General features: G+C 43.6%; 1 pseudogene and 1 gene segment (V, D, J or C); both read right to left on the bottom strand.

Annotated features, from left to right (window-relative positions):
- Nucleotides 1-7,029: 7,029 nt before the first annotated feature.
- On the bottom strand, nt 7,030-10,056 carry LOC125292424 (annotated as a pseudogene).
- A 4,738-nt stretch (nt 10,057-14,794) lies between these two features.
- On the bottom strand, nt 14,795-16,126 carry LOC125292242. The segment is given in 2 exon segments: nt 14,795-15,123; nt 15,263-16,126. Coding segments are annotated over 2 exon segments (399 nt in total).
- Between the last annotated feature and the right edge of the window lie 3,906 nt (nt 16,127-20,032).

The following is a 20,032-nucleotide window of genomic DNA, read 5'->3' as shown; positions in this document are numbered from 1 at the left end:
CCATAGAAATGCATGGGGTTAGTTTGTAATATGATCTACACATATCCCGCTTTTTCCGCAGCGAAAAGTCGACATGTGAATACATTGTGCCAATCATGTGGTGTGTTGTGAATACAGCGTTCCAATCATGTTTTGTGATCTCGCCACTGGAGCCAGGTTGGTGTCGTGAAGCCTTGCACACATGCATTTCTGCCCGAAATAGATGCCAAATAAGTAAGGGATAATGTATAGAACGCCGGTCATTATTGGGAAAATAAGTCCCGACAGGGCGAACCGGACCCCCGAGTGAAACACACTCAGCACACAATGAGGTGAAGCACACACTAATCCCGGCACAGTGAGCTGCCTGCAACAACAGCGGCGCTCGGGGAGCAGTGAGGGGTTAGGTGCCTTGCACAAGAGCACTTCAGCTGTGGCCTACTGGTCGAGGTTCGAACCGGCAACCCTCCAGTTACAAGTCCGAAGCGCTAACCAGTAGGCCACGGCTCCCCCCTAAAACACAGTGTTAAATTCTCTGATTGTTGCATTGTGTTTTAGTTGTAATGTCTGTATTGAAGATGGTCAATAAAGCTTGACGGCTGGATCAGGATCGGCGATTAGATAATGATTTATTGTAGATGGTACAACAATGAATAACAGAACACAGGCTAAGTCTCGAACAATAAAACTGCGAAATACCACCAGTGTCCATGGTAATCTGGCACGGTACATATGGCCATTTGTGTAAGGGTAACCAGTGTCCATGGTAATCTGGCACGGTACATATGGCCATTTGTGTAAGGGTATACCAGTGTCACTGGTTTGCAGTCTACCTGCCAAAGTTGCAGCATCGGTGTTACCTCATCGTAGACCTATCACCACCACCTCCCTCATATTGTACTGCCTCCGTCTTCCATTGTTAAAGAATAAGGGGGTGTATGGCGGAATCCTGCCCAACTTCCTGCACTGTGTTGTGATCTCATATTGTAGGCCTATCACACTGTGTTGTGATCTCATATTGTAGACCTATCACACTGTGTTGTGATCTTATATTGTAAACCTATCACTCATATTGTAGACCTATCACACTGTGTTGTGATCTCATATTGTACTGTGTTGTGATCTCATATTGTAGGCCTATCACCAGTGTTGCCACAGTTACCTTGAAAAAGTAATCTGATTACTGATTACTCCTTTAATGTGAAGAGAGAGAGTGAAGCACTGGTGATTTAGTGGCATTTTGATGGGTTGTGTTTAAAAAACGAAATCAAGTTACTTCCTGTTAGATTTGTGTGTGTTAGGTAGAACATTTTGTGTGGTGTTTTGCAAAATGTGATTTAGGAAATTGAAAACACTGATAATTAGTGTTTGGTTTTGCAGATTTGGTGTGGGGTTATGGCGTTTGGAAGACATGCTTAGAAAATTGTGTGACAAGCAAAAATTTAATGTGTAAGCCGTTGAAAAAAGCTGTAAATGCATAATTGCGCAATATGGACTTCTGTGATTTGACATATCTAAATAAACAATCTGCTTTTCATTCATCAAAAAATCTCAATGTCTCATTGTTTATGGCAGTGGTTCTCAAACTGGGGGTCGGGAACCCCAGGGGGGTCGCCAAAAATATTTGCATCATTGTCTGTGATTTGCAGTCTGGATTAAAGACATTTTTGTAAAGGTTTTTAGTGAAAGGCTGCCATTGACATAATGCCTTTGATGTTGACATACCTATGAGAGAGGACATTTTCTGCCTCTGCTTCCAATGCCCATCTCACAACATTTCAAAACCAAATTCTGCCGGTTAGAGAGAAGGGGGTCACAACTTTGCCCATGTTTTTTGGGGGGGAGACAAAAAGTTTAAGAACCACAGGCTTATGGTACAAATTTGTCATTTTCAACATTGACATGTTGTGTACCAGTATGACCCTTTTGCAGCTAAATATGAGTTTACGAGATTTGCAGATGATCAGATCCTGTTTTTATTTGCATTTTATAGCATCTCAACTTTTTATGATTTGGGATGTAGTTCCCCTTTAGTCTCTTTTCTTTATATTAGTTATGTGTGTGTGTGTGTGTTTGTGTGTGTGTGTGTGTGCATGTGTTTGTGTTTGTTCAGTATGTTAGGTACTTAGCTAACTGAGTAAAGGTAGGTGTGTGTGTGTGTGTGTGTGTGTGTGTGTGTGCGTGTGTGTGTGTGTGCAGGCATTTGTGTGTGTGTGCATGTGTGTGTGTGTGTGTGTGTGTGTTTGAAGTGAAACCCAGCTGGCCAGTGTAGGGGAGTTGAGCTGCTAGTCTGGGCTCTGCTAACTTCAGCTCCTCATTTGCATGGGCAGGTTGGCTGCTTCTGCTGTTCCCAGAATAGAGCAGCTCATCTAGCAGATCTCCCCCAGGGACCCCAGGGAACAACTTTACTTTACACACACACACACACACACACACACACCTGTACTCAGTTAACCCCTAACATACTGAACACACACACACACACACACACACACACACACACACACACACCTCTACTCAGTTAGCCCCTAACATACTGAACACACACACATATACACACACACACATATACACATGTGTATACAAATGCATGAATATTTGAACCATTTTGTTGCATCAAGATCTTCAAATATTGTGAACCATTTATAACGACTCATTCAACTTTAAGCCTTATCTTGTAAGTTGTAAAAAAAAAAAGAAATCATTTGTTTCTGAAAGCCTTACCTTTGTCAATTAGTCCGATGGACAGCCCATTGTGGACCCGGAAATGTTGAGTACACTAAAGTTTTATGACAGAAATATATAGTATGGGTTCCCAGCATGCAGAAACTGCTGGATGCTAATTTGCATATGTTGGGCAATTTGTGTAATTAAGTTAATTAGCATAAATTAGCATAATCGCCTATATTGATCATATTATAGGAGCTGCTTGGCCAAAATGGTCAATGTTAGTATGTTTTTAGGGGTTACTAGAGATGCTGAGTCCATATCTGACATTTTCAAGACTCAAAATCACTATTTTAACTTGGTTTGGTCACGTTTTTACTCTCATTAAGCTGATTTTGCTGAGTTTTTTGGTCCAACAACAGATTTTTGGAGGATAGGGCTGTAGCGATATACAGTAGGGCTGTAACGATACACCAACCTAACAATTCAATTCGTATCACAATTTTTGACCCACGGTTTGATACAAACCTCAATTGTTTTGGAGGGGTCGGGCTGGACATTTCAATAGCCTACCTTAGAACACCAGAGGATTACATTATCATATATCTGTATTATTTTATATCCTGATATTAAAAGAGAGAATACTAAATGTCTGATATTTATGACAGCACACTTTATGCAGATTAGCCTATAGCTTAGGCCTACTATTTCTATTACAACTCTACCACATTCAGCTGTCTGGTTGAAGCCTGGAAATATTGTACATAAAGAAGCATAGTTGGCTAGCTTATCAGTCTACTGATTGGACTGTTAAGTTTCCTCCGTGTGTTTAAGGTAATACTCTTCTCGTAGGGACAAGCCCTTTTTGGAAACATTGGTATTGAGATGATCACTCAACTTGAATGCAAGAGCTTTAACAAATATGTGCAGCATACTAATGATGCTAAGCAGATTTAATAGTATAATGATTGATGAGACAGCGTTGTCTAATCAAAAGCCTTATTAAAGGTCGGGAGCAGGGACATCAGCACAGAACATAGCACACGCCAGGGAAGTCAAGAACACTCGCACCTTACACACATAGGGTTGGACGCAGCCGCACCATACAGGCACAAGCACACATAATAACAACCCCAAAGTTCTCCCAGAATCCCCAGTGCGAAACATTGTGGGAATCTCAAGCACAGTCCAGCACGCTGACGTTACACAGCTCCCCCAACAAGCCATTGCCGTCCTCGGCACATTCAGTCCAGCAAAGTCTCTGGCACTGCCACACAGCAGGTGGGGTGCACACACCGCAAGAGCCCTACTCACCCAGGGGAACCACAACCACCAGCAGCCCAATGCGGGTAGTGCTGGCAGTCACCTGGCCTGTCGCCGCTCGTCCCCAGCTCCCTTCAGAAAACGCCCTCAGGTTGCAGTTTCGCAGTGTGTACCACCACAACGTTCCTCCAACACCTGGCGGGGCCTAGCCTCCACTGCAGGGGCGTCGCTAGCTATTTAAAACATTCGGGGCTGGAGCCCAGAACTTGGAGACCTTTTTGTTCGGGGGTTCGCGGGTTTCTCCCCCGAGAGATTTTGAAAATCGGGCTGATGAACATGACATTTTAACCTACTTTGAGAATGAAAAGGAAGGCCAGTCGTAATGACTCACGTCATGGCATTCTGAATATTTTGATGTTTAAAGACCGTGTAAGGAGAACGTTACTTCTGCCAAAGTGCACCACATACAACACCCAAAATATGACATTAAAATAGCCTGTAGAATAAACATCGTCATGCACCTCTGTCAAGGGCACAGGTGTGAGCGTTCGTCTCGGGATAAACATTTGGATGTCATCCCGTTCAATTAATGGGCTATGGGTGCCTTGAAGCAATGCATTTGGGTTGTGTAGGCTATCACGAACTTTTGCCCAAAGAAAAAGTTCCATTCTGTCAAAATCAAGCCCAACATGCATTGCTTGGAAGCCCCCTCAAACGAGGTCAGGTTTACCATATTTACTGCGCATGTGATTCAATAGTAAATCACGATATATTGAAACTGAGCTGATCAAAATGTCCTCCTGGGTTGCGGAAGATGATGACACACTTCTTGTCCCTGAAGTCCTTGTCCCTGCTCTGCCCTTTTTTTTCTCTAAAGAAACTTCTAATATCCATTTGTCCTTCTGTACACTTATTTCGCTAAGGCTAGTTAGTAGAAGCACGAAACAGCAATGCGTAATAGCGTAGAGGAGAATTGAAATTGCAACATTTTGCAACAAATGATTCTAAACCGACCAGATCACGTCAGATTTTCTTGTGCTGCTGTTAATGCACACAATGGACACAAACACAAAAGTCTCTTCTACGGGGCTATTTATTTCATTCATGATTAGAGTTTTTGTTGTTGTTGGCCCATAGATCCGGGGCTATCCCCAGAGGATCCGGGGCTATAGCCCCAAATGCCCAGGTCTAACGACGCCACTGCTCCACTGGCACAGACTCCCCGGCACTGAGCACCATAACTGGCACCGCACCTCCAACGCTCTGCTCCGTCGTCTCGCCAGTCGAGGCAGAAGACTCCAGTTCCATCACAGCCGGACCACGCTGCGCAATCAGGCTACAGCTACCGACGTTGGCGTCCCTCCTCTGCTGCCTCGTCGCATAGCGGTCCTCCGCTGCTCCCGGCCGCTCCACTCCACCACGGCCTAGACCTTCTCTCTGGCTCCTGCCATCGGATTTCACACAACAAACTTTTTTTCCCCCTTATTTTTCTAAAGAGCACCGGCGAACAGGCCGACTCGAACAGGCGCCCGCACAGGGCCACCACCAACTCCGACCTAAAGCTGCCTGGCGGGGCCAGGGGCTCAAGGTCTTGTCACGGTGAAGTCAGCGCCCAGGTCGGCGTCACCACCTCATTTTCCAAGGCCGCTCTCCTGGTCGCGTGAAGCCCTTCTCTGCCGTGTCCACTGCGTCGAGATCCTCTTCAGGCTAGCACTCCTCCCGTAGCCAGGCCCAGGCGACGGCTGGTCTCTACTGAAGGCCTCTGTAAGCTTCTTAGTACCCCTTACAAGGGTTCTCTTCGGATCCTTTTGCTTGGGCCTCCACCTAGCGGTGAGCATGGACGGATTATGAACTTTCGGGCCCCTGGGCCCAGATGTATTAAGGGCCCCCCACTAATTGTGGTCGCATGTGGAAGGGGGGTTTGGGGGTCCTTCCTCAGAAATGTTTTAATTTGTTTGATGTGATTTCCTGTATACTGGTGCATTTTGGGGATGGACTAAATTCAATCAGATTCATACACCATACATCCTAATGTGTTGATATTGAGGCAATGATTTCATGCAAAGGCTTGGGCTTCAGGGCCCCCTGACCCTGGGCCCGGTAGTGAACACTGAACATTGTTATCCTCCAAAAATCCGTCTAAATCGCCCCCAAAAACTCAGCAAAATCAGCTTAATGAGAGTAAGAACATGACCAAACCATAAATAGTGATTTTGAGTCTTGGAAATGTCAGATATGGACTCAGCATCTCCAGTAACCCCTAAAAACATACTAACATTGTCCATTTTGGCCAAGCAGCTCCTATAATATGATCAAGGCGATTATGCTAATTTATGCTAATTAGTTTAATTACACAAATTGCCCAACATCCGGCAGTTTCTGCATGCTGGGAACCCATACTATATATTTCTATCATAAAACTTTGGTGTACTCAACATTTCCGGGTTCACCTTTCTGTCAACTAGACTAAATTGTAAAGTTGAGCCATTGCATTGCATAACACACACACACACACACACTCACACACACACACACACACACACACACACACACACACACACACACACACACACACACACACACACACACACACTCTATCATTTTATTTTTTGTTTTTGTTTGTTTTGATTTGTTTGTTTGTTTTGATTTGTTCCACTATTTGAATCTTTGTTTGGTTGACTTGGTTATTTTGTGTAAGCTATGAAATGGTCCAGACATGGGCTATTAAGAAATGTGTACAGGATTTGTTTTTATAATTATAATAGAAATAGAATGACTGACACACACGACTGACACACACTGCTCCTAACCTGGGGACTGATATTTATTTATTTCCTTTTTGAACAGAAAAAACATCTTATAGTCAACTTATTTGATGAAGAATTGTACTAAGTGCAGTTTGCAGATGAGAAGTGAATTTGTATAACTGCTGGAGTTCACATTAAGGGCATCTGGACACTTTTCAGGGAAGTTCTAGCTGAAATACTACACAATTTCAGTGATGAAAACACATAACCTGCGTATCACATTTACCACTGAATGTAAACGGCCACTTCTGGCATTTTATGAAATGATATATTGTGACTTTGTGAAGCTGTTAGAAAAAGACAACATCTTATCACCCTTAGAACATTATTTATTGTTGTTTGCAGCATGAATAAGTGAAAACACATGAGCACATTGAACTATCAGCACACAATACCAGAAAGTGTGTGTGTGTGTGTGTGTGTGTGTGTGTGTGTGTGTGTGTGTGTGTGTGTGTGTGTGTGTGTGTGCGTGTGTAGGGTCTAGTTGGAGCACTGGTCTCTGGTGAGGGTGCTGGTGACGGTCCCCTGGGTGCTGTGTGTGGCCTCACAGTGCGCAGTGCTGATCTTTGACCAGCGGGGGGCGCTGAGAGTCAGGCTGCTGCTCCAGCTGTACAGGCCGTCCTTCCCCAGGAGCCCAGCACTGCCCTCCCACCCTCAACCACCCCATCCAGCCGCCAGCTCAGCCTCCAGTCGGACGGGAAGCCCCCCCTGGCCACACACACCAGCGTGCCACTGCGCCCCCCCGACACCTCCTCACGGGAGGGGGGCAGCACCGTCAGCACCGGAGGGGTCGGAACTGGGGGGAGAGAGAGAGAGAGAGAGAGAGAATGAGAGAGAGAGAGAGAGAGAGAGAGAGAGAGAGAGAGAGAGAGAGAGGGTTCTATGTAAATAAGGCATTTGTGAACACCAGGTGCAGCTGTAGTGCTATACTAGACATCGACATACAATTTCACTTCCTAAAATGATTATTAATATGAAAGCACAACAAGAAAGAAAGAGTTGTAAGTTGATAAAACACAAAAGCATACAGTATAACGGTAACCTGTGTTTCTTTTATCCGCCACAGGGAGAGAAAGGGTGTGGTGAGTGAAACAGCTTGCTTGATGTGTAACTGACTTTTTTCTTTCACATGATATGAGGGTAACACTCAACACTTCACTTGTTTAACAGTCAAAAATGTAATTAAATATTGTTCAACTTTCTTTCTGTTTTATCAATATTGCAAACAATTGACAGTAATGAACATGGTTTTATATTTGCTCATGACTGAAACCTGAGACCAAGAGAGAACGCATAAAAGACCCAATTAAATAGCATGCAACAGTACAAAATTAAGCCGGACAAACACATTATTAGTCATTATTAATATACGATGATTCAGCTGAACAAACACATTATTAATCATTATTAATATATAATGATTCAGCAGAACAAACACATTTTCAAGATTTACAAATATTGACATCGCAAAATGGTCAAATAGATTATATTAGACATGTATGTAAATCTTTGAACTTATTTCTGCAGTATAAAGATTTTTTATCACTTCATTTTGTTCAATACATTCTCCAACAATGACAGCCATTTCAGTACGATCTTCTGTTTATATTTATTGAAACATATATTTCTGGTTAGATATCCGCTAATATGAAATCAACAGAATCGTTTAAAGCATAGAAAGCTGAAAGCATAAAAAATGCTGAAATCTTTTTGAAAATATATATCTTTGCAGCCTGCTTAAAAAACAATATACATCTGCAGTTAATTTATGTTGTTAAAAGATATTTTAGAACAGACTTACCTCCAACATCAAGTTTAGAGCCGCTTCCAAAAGTCCACCACAGTGATACAAACTAGTCAGCTGCCTGTACCAAAACCTCCTCACAGTAATACAGGAAGCTATTTTGGTATATAGTTCTGCAACAAATCAAAATTAGCAAAATAATAATAATAAAAATACTGCCATATTGGTATAATGTAATATTCAATATTCTCTATTTTCTATTAGTGTACTACTTACAGTAATAAACTCTCACATAAAAGCAGTACTATACTAGCTTGTCCACATTCATATAGCTGATATCAAACTATGATTCATTCTGTTTAAGATGAATATTTGAGTTGACTTCTTTCTGATTACATCACTCGTGCTACATTACATTGCATTCATTCATTAAGCAGACACTTTGATCTAAATAAGCAAGAACACTGAAGCTTCAATGCAGCTCACATATTCCTACTGTACAGAGGAGATCAGGTGACGATAAATAGGCTTCTACAACAAAACATAGTACTGATTAGTTTGACACTAAATACTTACGATTACTTAGATGTCTTTATCTGATTAAGTAGGTAAATGTATCAAGTAGTACATTTTAAAGTGAAACAGATGGAACAACTAGAACAAGAAGCAAATAATGACTATTTTCTGTTCTGTAACCCAAAAGAGAATATTCCAACCATGTTATTAAAATGGAATAAATTCCTCTGTACTCACTGGTAAACTCCCATAAATCATATGGGATCAGAGTCAAGACACCAGAGAGAAACATAGTTTCCTACTGCAGCTCATGGAGTGGTTTGTGATGATGATGATGTTGATGATGATGATGATGAAGAATATGATGATGATGATGATGATGAAGTCCAAAGCCAGTGGCCATGCTGGAATAGTTCCTGAGTTAGCGCCTGAGAACTCTCCTGGCCCAGTTCCTGGTGTTGATGTGGGAGATCCTCCATCAGCCCCTGCAGTAGTCCCCAGCTGCAGCAGTGCAGTCATGTGCACTCACTCTGACTGAGGAGGTTTTTGTACGGCTCTCTAACACTGTGTGAACACTGGCGTAGTTCCACTGTACATCACCCCCATGCAGTAGTAATGTCCAGCATCCTCAGCCTGGACTCCACTGATGGTCAGAGTGAAGTCAGAGCCAGAGTTTGATCCACCTCCACTGAATCTGTTTGCAGTGCCTGTGGAACGGGTGCTAATACTGTGAATCAGGAGTTTAGGAGCTTCTCCAGGCTTCTGCAGGTACCAGGACAGGCAGCTCTCACATGCAGCATATAGTCTGTGGCCGATTCCACTGCTGGTTTTGCAGTTCAGAGTAACTGACCCTCCTGGACCAACAGCTGATGTAGCAGGAGTCTGAGTCACAGTGAACTGACCTCTGCATTCTGGAAATCAAGCGATAAGGTGCATTAAAAATATATACAGATCTACTATGAATCCTCAAAGTCCTATTAGATTTGTCTTTATGTGAAGATCCACTTTACCTTGGAGGCAAACTAGAAGAGTCCAGGTGAGTATGGAGATGAAGGCCATGGCTGAGGGTTGAGTCTTCATGACGGACAGCTGTCAATCATGAGGGGTTAAACTCAGAGGGATATAAACACTCCCTGACCACTGAAGCATGTACTGCCAATGCAAATCTTTCTATGCAAACACTCTTCCTGCCACGTGTGTGTGTGTGTGTGTGTACGTGGTGGTGTTTCCAGCTATATGAGCTCATCGTGTGACTGCATTTGACTTTAGTTTGAAAAATTGGCATAAGTGTTTCCAGCTATATGGCTCATCGTGTGACTGCATTTGACTTTATTGAATTGGCAGCTGTAAACATTAACTTTATTGACCAATAAATCTACCAATGGTTCTGTCACATCAAAGGACACTAACTGTCATGTTGACTGGGACCCTGCATCTGTAATGATGTCCATTACATGGTCAATGTCTGTCTGATTTATGCTAAACATTACTGGATATTTCAGCACTTGTGTGCATGTCTGTACATGCTCGGTGCACATATTGCAGTTTGCATACAGACCCAGACGAGGTACGGAGGACACAGTGGCCTTCCTCATCCCATCCCTCAACACCTACACACAAATCCTTTTCATCAACTACAGCTCAGCATTCAACATAATCCAACATCACTAGCCATACACACACACCCCTGCACGGCTGTAGCATGGGCCAGACACACAAACACCTGCACAACTGTAGCACCGGCCAGACACACACACACCTGCACGGCTGTAGTAGCATCGGCCAGACACACAAACACCTGCACACACATCCTCTTCATCAAGTTCAGCTCGGCATTCAACACAATCCAACATCACTAGCTCATCATGAAACTACAGCACCTCAACATCCCCCCACTTCTCATCCACTGGATCCACAATATCCTCAGCAGCTGACCACAGACTGAAAATAGGCACAGCAACATCATCAACCATCATGACCAACACCGGAGCCCCTCAGCCCCTTCCTCACACTGCTGCCGAAATACTCAGTCTCCTTCATCCCAAACTATCATACATCAATGATAAGATAACACACACCTAGCACATACAACAGTAGCCGACACAGACCACCTCCTGAATCTATGTTCCACACAGCTTCCATCCGGCCCCAGAAACTGGACAGAAGCGCTCTTTAAAAGAAGTGCTGTCTCTACTGCCATTACAGTGCAGAACACACGTATGCAGATTGCAGAGGTCCAGTGCTGAACACACGTATGCAGAGGTCCAGTGCTGAACACACATTTGTCTGTTGATGTGTGTGTGTGTGTGTGTGTGTATCACATGAAACAGCAGTCATGTGTGTGTGTGTCATATGAAATGTTTGGTAACCCTGGTTTTCTGAGAGAGATCATCTCTCCACTCCGTTACCTATTCCATATGTACGGGGAAATGACCCCCCACCTGTCAAAGACCGTGGATAGGCTTTAAGACACACCAAACCCATACGTTCTGTGTCCGATTCCACTGCTGGTTTTGCAGTTCAGAGTGACTGACCCTCCTGGACCAACAGCTGATGTACACAATCTAGCATTCACACACATTGCATTCTGGGAGGGTAGCACTCAGTCCAGAAGACACCGACATTACACAGCCCCCTCGCGAGCCATTGCCGTCCTCGGCAATGTCTCCTCGGCTTAGCCATTGCCATAACGTCGGTGTGGGCATTCACTCACTCAGTTCATCAGTCCGTGGTACCGCCAACAACACGTGGGGTGCACACTCAGCTCACTCACCACTTGGGGAACCACAACTGCTAGCGGTCCAGTGCGGGCATGCTAGCAGTCACATGGCTGTCGCCGCTTGTCCCCAGCTCCCGTTCAGCGACCGTCCTCAGGTCACACTTTCCGGGGTGTGCCACCGCAGCACTCCTCCAACTCCAGGCGGGGCCCTAGGTGGCCTACACTACCGTAGACTTTCCCCAAGGTCCGTCGCTCCACTCCACAGTCGCACCAACCGGGACAGGCAGGCACCAGCTCCGCTGCAGCCGGACACACTGAGCTCTCAGGCCGTCAGCTACCAGTTTCGGCGTCCCTCCTCGCGCTGCCTCCTCGCAGAGCTGTCCTCCGCTGCTCCGGCCCGCTCCACTCTGTCATGGTGTGAAGAAGGCTTGACCCCCCTCCTCTGACTCGTGCCTTCAAACCAACACAGCTAACTTTTTTTTTTTTGCTCTGGCGCCGGCCAACAGGCCAACTAGAACGGGCGCCCACACAGCACGGTGCCTCTTACACGCACCCAAATGTTTTAAAGTTCAGCGTTTCAGAGGGCCTTTCCGCCGAAGCTGCCCCACCATCGTGAGTTCGCTGCCCCCAGCGGCTCCGCCAACCGTCCGTCGTCAAGGATCCTCTTCCTCGCCGCGTCTCCTCCTCCTCATCCAAGCTTCCTCAGGCCTCTCTCCCGGTCGCGGGGAGTTCTTCTCAGCCAGCAAGCACTCCTCCCATAGCCAGGCCCAAACGATGACTACTCTCGGCTCCGACAGAAGGCCTCTGCAAGCTTTTTAGTAGCCCTTACAAGTGCTCTCTCCAGATCCTCTTGCGTGGGCCTCCACCCAGTGGTGAGGTCTCCCGCTCCCAGCTTCTGTCGTTGGGCAGAGGTCATGGTCAAAAATAGCTTTCTGACACCAATGTAACAAGTGATGCGACACAAACAGTTGTCCAATCTAAGGTTTATTCGCGGAAGCAGGAAGCATTCATACATCAAGGCACCATTACAATTACAAATACATGGTTGAGGGCCGAAACACTCAGGGAAGGTTGTGTACCACCTGATGACACCTGCTCCTGGCTGAAGGCTACAGGTACTCATAAGGTGACTGAAGAACGCAGCCCACCAGGTGTATGTCACAAGCACATGTAAAATGCTTTCAGACCCGTAGTCATAGTCTGATCCAACTCCACTGGACCTGTCAGGAGCGCCTGGGGAACGGGTGCTACTGGACACCATATAAGGAGGCTAGGACCTTCTCCAGGGACTCCCAGATAGACATGCAAAACAACCCGATTTTGGGATTTAAAAATGTGCATTTGATGTTCCAATTTCAGTGCTGGTTTGACATCTCTGAGTTAGGGATTCTTCTGGGCCAACAGCTCTCTCTCTCTCTGTCTCTCTCTCACATGATATATTTATCTTCAAACTGTAGATAAAGCTAGGCTCTATGTGCTAAACGATTTCAGAATTTCAGTTTTTGAATAACAACACATACAAACAAATGCCAAATTTGTTGGTTCCCTTTCAGCTCACTGATAGAAATGGTGATAGAATAGAACAGTGATGACATTCTCAAATTTCTCATGCCTTTGGTATAAAATAGAGTAAAGCAAAGAATGTTTGAAAAGAGAAGTAGTTATTTATTTTACAATGACATTCTAAAATGTCCTGAGTTTTAGTACCGCTACAAAACATAATAAATTATAGGATTAGCCATGCTTCAAACTGTTTCATCTTAATTAGTATTACAGATGTATTCAATGTTGATTTAGTCATTCAGCCTATTTAACCCTAGACTGCCTAGACTGTTTTAAGGGCATTTTCACTACCTTTATTTAGACGCATTTATCCTGGTCATTGTAAGTGCCATACATATATATTGTTTTTTCGGCAGGCTAGGCTACCCAAATCTGCCACAATGTCATGTATTAATACATTAAGTTTGATTTTTAAATAATAAAAATACAAAAAGCGTATTATAAAAACTATTATATTTTGACATGTATCTCACCACTGCAAGCTGGCAGCTCGACTTGCCTTACATGTGTGTCTAGGGCAGACTGTCCTGAATCTGGCAATATAAGAACCATGGTGGACTTTGGGGCTGAGCAATTTACAGACATATGTGGTGTGAGCCTTACATAAATAAATACCATTTTTTATTTAGTGATTAAAAATGACCTTTCTGCGCTCCATATCTGTGACTATGAATTATGAACTATGAATTTGCGTGTTAGCCTGTGTGTTTGCACTCTACAACAACTTTATACTGCATTGCCATGAACAAAGGCAAAAAGGTGTTTCTTTGTTGAACAAATAGGGATGCAATGTGAGCCTTGAATTGGATGCCATGCAGGAATTTGCTAGGATCTCAAAACCGGATTATGAACATGCATTGTAATAGAGAAACACATGATAGCATTGGGTTATACATGCTTTGCCAAAAAAACACAAAAACGTGGGGTCAAACTAGTATGAAGTTATTATTTTGCTGTCACTTCGTGTTTTATAACCCAGAAGGATGTACTTGAAATCAAATAATACCTGTGTGTCTCCTCTTTCATCTGACATGCGAGGCATATCTATCCGATCACAGGTTCGCCAGTAATTCAAACGAGAGTATTGGGTGTGCAGCATTGGTTTTTGTACATGACGTTATTATTTTGCAGTCACTTCGTCTGTTTTTATAACCCAGAAGGATCGATATACTTGGTAGCCCTGTGTCTCCTCTTTCATCTGATATGCTTGCCATATCAATGCGATCACGGGTTTGCGAGTAATTCAAACGAGAGTAATGGGTGCGCAGGTGAACGCAGAGAATCATTTCATGATTTTTTTTTATTTTCATACTTGATCGTACAGCCAAGTGCGTAGTCTCATTGGACTGAACAAAAGGATAGTGTGAATTGGAAGGCCAAAGTGTCAAAGAACACTTCCAAGGTGAACTCCAAGGTCAAGGTGCTTCAGTGTCTGATCACACCATGGACAACAGTGGACTCATCAGAGGACTCAACTGTTGAAATAAAATCATAAAAAAGGCAGAATGGCTAAAATGATTATCGTGAAGCAACTCTCTAACACGGTGTGAACACATACGGAGAGAAACTATGGAAACTCTGACAGTAGTAATCTCCGGCATCTTCAGCCTGGACTCCACTGATGGTCAGAGTGAAGTCAGACCCTTTTGACGTCCCACCTCCACTGAATCTGTCAGGCGTACCTGAGACATGGGTGCTAATAGAACGTATGAGGAGTTTAGGAGCTTCTCCAGGCGTCTGCAGGTACCAGGACAGACTGCCGCCAGTTAATTGAGGGTTAGTTTTACAGCTGAGAGTGACAGTTTCTCCTGGTCGAGCCATTTTCACAACTGGAGTCTGAGTTACCGTCACTTGTCCATAGGCTTCTGGAGAAAGAAAGAAAATAAATAAATGCTTAAGAGAAACTTTAAACCACAAGTTGTAATATATACCTTCCAAAAACTTGACACAACATGGCTTCTTTTCATGTTTGTAAGGTAACAGTCACACATCTTAGCCTTTTACCTTTAGTGACGAGCACAAGAGTCCAGGTGAGTATGGAGATGAAGGCCATGGCTGAGGGTTGAGTCTTCATGACGGACAGCTGTCAATCATGAGGGGTTAAACTCAGAGGGATATAAACACCCTTTGACCACTGAAGCATGTGCAGCCAATGCAAATATCTCTATGCAAACACACTTCCTGCCATGTGTGTGTGTGTGTGTGTGTGTGTGTGTGTGTGTGTGTGTGTGTGTTTTGTGTTGTATAAAGTTGTGTAATGAAACACAACCTTATTGTGTTCAAATAGTAATTCCAATTGAGCAGTCAATGTATGTAATTGAATTATGTAAGGTAAGCCTACAGTGAAAAAAAGGGTTTGTCACAGTTACTAAACCACAAAACATGAAATCAAATATTTTTTTTTTTAACACATTGTTATGTTGAACTGACATATATTGCCACAGTAATGATTTTATCCAACAAAATTTTGTTAGATCAATGTGAAGCACCTACATACTGAACCAGTGTGGCAAATGAACCAATAGGATGCCTTGGAGTCACCATTTCATTGTGTTCCCATGAGCCTTTGCAAGAACACTGAGATAGTCACATTGCTATCAGTGTTGCCAAAAGTTTTCACATGGGTTTTCTTAACAGAGAAATCCGGCGCTTTTAAAGGGATATGTTAAATTCCCTTTTAACATATATCTCCCTTTTTCGATGTCACCGAGTACTCTCGGTATGAAAAAAAAACCCCTAAACAATCGGCTTTACCAGCTCGAGTTGCTACAACCAGCAGCTAACAGAGCTGCAGTTAATGGGCGTGTGCTGGCCTTGTGGAGAGAGAGGGCATTGCAGAGGTGACTGTGCAAGATCATGCCACCATTCAGGTTCTCCAGAACATAGATATTAGAAAGCTAGATAACGCATTGGGCTCCAGATACATATTAGAAAGTTAGAAAGAACATAGATATTAGAAAGCTAGATGCATTGGGCCCCATAGATATTAGAAAGCTAGATGCATTGGGCTCCAGAACATTAGGCTAGATACAGAATGAACATAGATATTAGAAAGATACCGCACTGGGCTCCAAACATAGATATTGAATGCAAATGTCACCATGATAAAAAGTTTAGGCTCCAGAATGTATGCTGTAATGAATGCAAATGTCACCTGATAAAGATGTAGCCCAAGTCAATGACAGATAACGACGACCACATAGGCTACAAATAATTTCGGTAGAGTTTGCAATTGCAAATCTATGTGTTAAGACGAACGTTTTCTGTTGTATAGGTTTTGTTAGGCAACATAAATTAACACATTTTGGTCTCTTTATTGTCTTAATTGTATATTGATTTACTAATTGAAGTCAAATTTCATTCAACATGTGCGTGTAATTTTTTTTATAATTAAGTGTTCCACATGCGCTAAAAAGTGCCCTGCCCCCCAAAATGTCTGTGCAATCCACTGATTATTCTAGCTATATAATAGTGCATAGTATAACCAAAGATAATGAATGCGTAGCAAGATGGGTCGTCCTACTTCATGTCTATGAGGGCAAAGTGGAGTTCAGTCAGAGATGGGCTCTGGTTCAGTTCCCGCCTGCACAGGGGCGTGTCATTGATGTATGACTGACGTTTGAACGCCTCGGTTCCACGCCAGACAGAAGCCGGAGTACAAAATAAACTTGGTGTACACCTTCATTAATGTTGAGGGTCATACTGTCACGACATTCTCCTGAAATGGGGAGGAGGGTTTGGAGATCATGATACCGTGTCCGAAATGTGCATCCATTGCTCAGAAAAATTCTGGGAAATTCTTGGATTCTGCCATAGACCTCAATGTTAAAAAGGGAGCCCGATCACTGCATACATGGGGGATAGTGCCCCCCCCTCGTGCTACTACTGCTACCCTATTTCCATACATTTCCAGGGACAGAAAATGGCCTCTCAGGAACTATCTTCGTAATCAAGCATCTTTGGCGACGTCATCTTACAGTAGGAGCATGTGACTCTGACTGGAAATCAGGCAGGTGTCTGTGATTGGCTGCAAGTGTTGCCCATAGACAATAAAGGTGCTGCCCCCACCAATATGGCAGCCGTGTTTACCATGCCCCCACCAATATGGCAGCCGTGTTTACCATGCCACCTAATAGCTGCCCCCACCAATATGGCGGCCGTGTTTACCATGCCACCTAATAGCTGCCCCTATTGCGTGCAGAGGGAATTTGAAAGACAACTGATTATCCCGCCCCTCGGACTGAGCACTACGAACGGTGAGTGCCCAAACCCTACATTTTAATGTGGGTCTGGCTCGCCAGGCTAAGAAAATCTACCAATAAAGGTAGAATGGCACATCAAGGGACACCAACTGTCATGTTGACTGGGACACTGCATCTGTGATGTAATAATGTCCATTACATGGACAATGTCTGTCTGATTTATGCTAAACTGGATATTTCAGCACTTGTGTGCATGTCTGTACACGCTCGGTGCACGTGTTGCAGTTTGCACACAGACCCAGACGAGGTACGGAGGACACAGTGGCATGCCTTCCTCATCCCATCCCTCAACACCTACACACAAATCCTTTTCATCAACTACAGCTCAGCATTCAACATAATCCAACATCACTAGCCATGCACACACACACCTGCACTGGCTGTGGTAGCATCGTTTGGACACACACACACACACACACAGACACACTCACCTGCACTGGCTGTGGTAGCATCGCTTGACACACACACACACACACACACAGACACACTCACTTGCACTGGCTGTGGTAGCATCGCTTGGACACACACACTCACACACCTGCACCTGCTGTGGTGGCGTGGCTGAACTGCTGCCTCCTGGTGGTCACTCTGGGCTCTGCAGTTTGGTGCTGCTGCCCCCACTCTGCTGCTGAGCACTCCAGCCCTTCAGCCCCCTCTGCTGGCAGACTCAGCAGCTGCACCGTCTCATTCACTCTGGCCCTGGGGCCCAGCTGCATGCAGAAGGACAGAGGAATGAAAACACAGACTCAGTTCATTAAAATGTTTATCAATATGTGCTATCATAGTCGTAACGTAGTAGCACATTATCACTAGGGCTGTGGGAATATGTATTAATATAGTTGTAATGTAGTACCACGTTATCACTAGGGCGGTAGTTGTTATCACTAGGGCGGTGGGAATGTGTGTTATCATAGTTGTTATCACTAGGGCTGTGGGAATGTGTGTTATCATAGTTGTTATCACTAGGGCTGTGGGAATGTGTGTTATCATAGTTGTTATCACTAGGGCTGTGGGAATATGTGTTATCATAGTTGTTATCACTAGGGCTGTGGGAATGTGTGTTATCATAGTTGTCAGTGCCGGCCCGAGCCTTTTGGGGGCCCTAAGCAGAATTTGATTTGGGGGCCCCCTCCCACAACGCAGAGTCACCTGTGCTTGGCGATAATTGACAACTTCACACTATAATGTCATATTATAAATTAATACAGTTATGTATTAATACAGTGACTGATTATGAACTACTGTCCCCCTGGACACAGATGCATAAGGACTCGGTAGGCTCATTCAGTAATCCATCCTTGCTCACATGCCAAAAATGTTTTGGGGCTCCGCTCTAGACTTCTGGCCCCATGTGCTTGGTAAACCAATGTATTAATATAGTTGTTATTTACACCAACCCTGTCACCTTTTAATCTTAGAGGGTACTAAAATCACAGATTTATTTGAAACATTCATATTCAAAGTGAAGCACTAAGGGTGGTTTACTGAAGTTGAATTGACAAATAACAAAATACAACAGCATTTGTATTTGTTGTAAACAAGTACATCAGTTTAATGACTTGTTTTTCAACAGATTTGCAGAATAAATCCGCAAATGTGCATTAAATGAGCAATCTTCAACTACAAAATAAAACCAAAATAGACAAACAATAATAATAAAAAATAAAATGTCCCAAAAAATAGATACTTATTCCTACTTCGTTCCTGGCTTTCAGGCATCTGCAACTCTGCAGTGGACGAATCTGCAATGATTAAATAAATACATAAATAAATAAAAAAAACTATGTTAAATGTGTCATGTCATATTAACAGGCTATGTAACCATTTGCCATCAAGAAAACCTCACCTTCTGTGTCATCAGCCATGGAGGCAGACACTTGATGAAAAAAATTAAAATATTGCATAAGTGCATATTTGATCGAAAGCAGAATGAGTTTATTTTGCTATCATTACTTACACTCATCAACAAGCAATTCCACATCTAACAATTCATATTCTATTGGCAAATGAGGCATAATTGCCGTTATAGTGAACGCTTAACATGGTGATCTACTGCAGCCTAAATATTAGGTAGCACCGCTACATCACTTGCCACTATCTTAATCAAAAGTCTATTTTCATCACAGAAGTCTCCCCACCCAACATGGTATATTTTCAAACACTACCATCTCTCCAAAGATCGAGCAGAGCACTGTTCCATCTTTGCCTATGAAGCTGGAACGCTTACCGATGCCCAGAGTCAGCTTAGTGGGTTGGGGTTGGGACTGGGACTGGGAGCCTGGGCTTAGCCTGCTGTTGCTATCAGACTTACCACTATGTCACATATTATAGAACAGTAATAAACTATCAACACTTTCAAGTGCAGAAATCAGAAACAATCCTCTGTGGTAAATTTGCCTTCAGCTAATGCTTTCATGTAGCTACTGTGCTATGTCCACTTCAGTCAGCTAGCTAACTTCAATTTACAACATAAGCCCACCTTTGGCTAGGAACATGCTTGATTGAACATCCA

Source organism: Alosa alosa, chromosome 3 (genome assembly GCF_017589495.1).
Source record: "Alosa alosa isolate M-15738 ecotype Scorff River chromosome 3, AALO_Geno_1.1, whole genome shotgun sequence".
Lineage (NCBI taxonomy): Eukaryota > Metazoa > Chordata > Actinopteri > Clupeiformes > Clupeidae > Alosa > Alosa alosa.
Note: the sequence above shows the minus strand (reverse complement) of the source record. Positions and strands in the feature narration are given on the sequence as shown.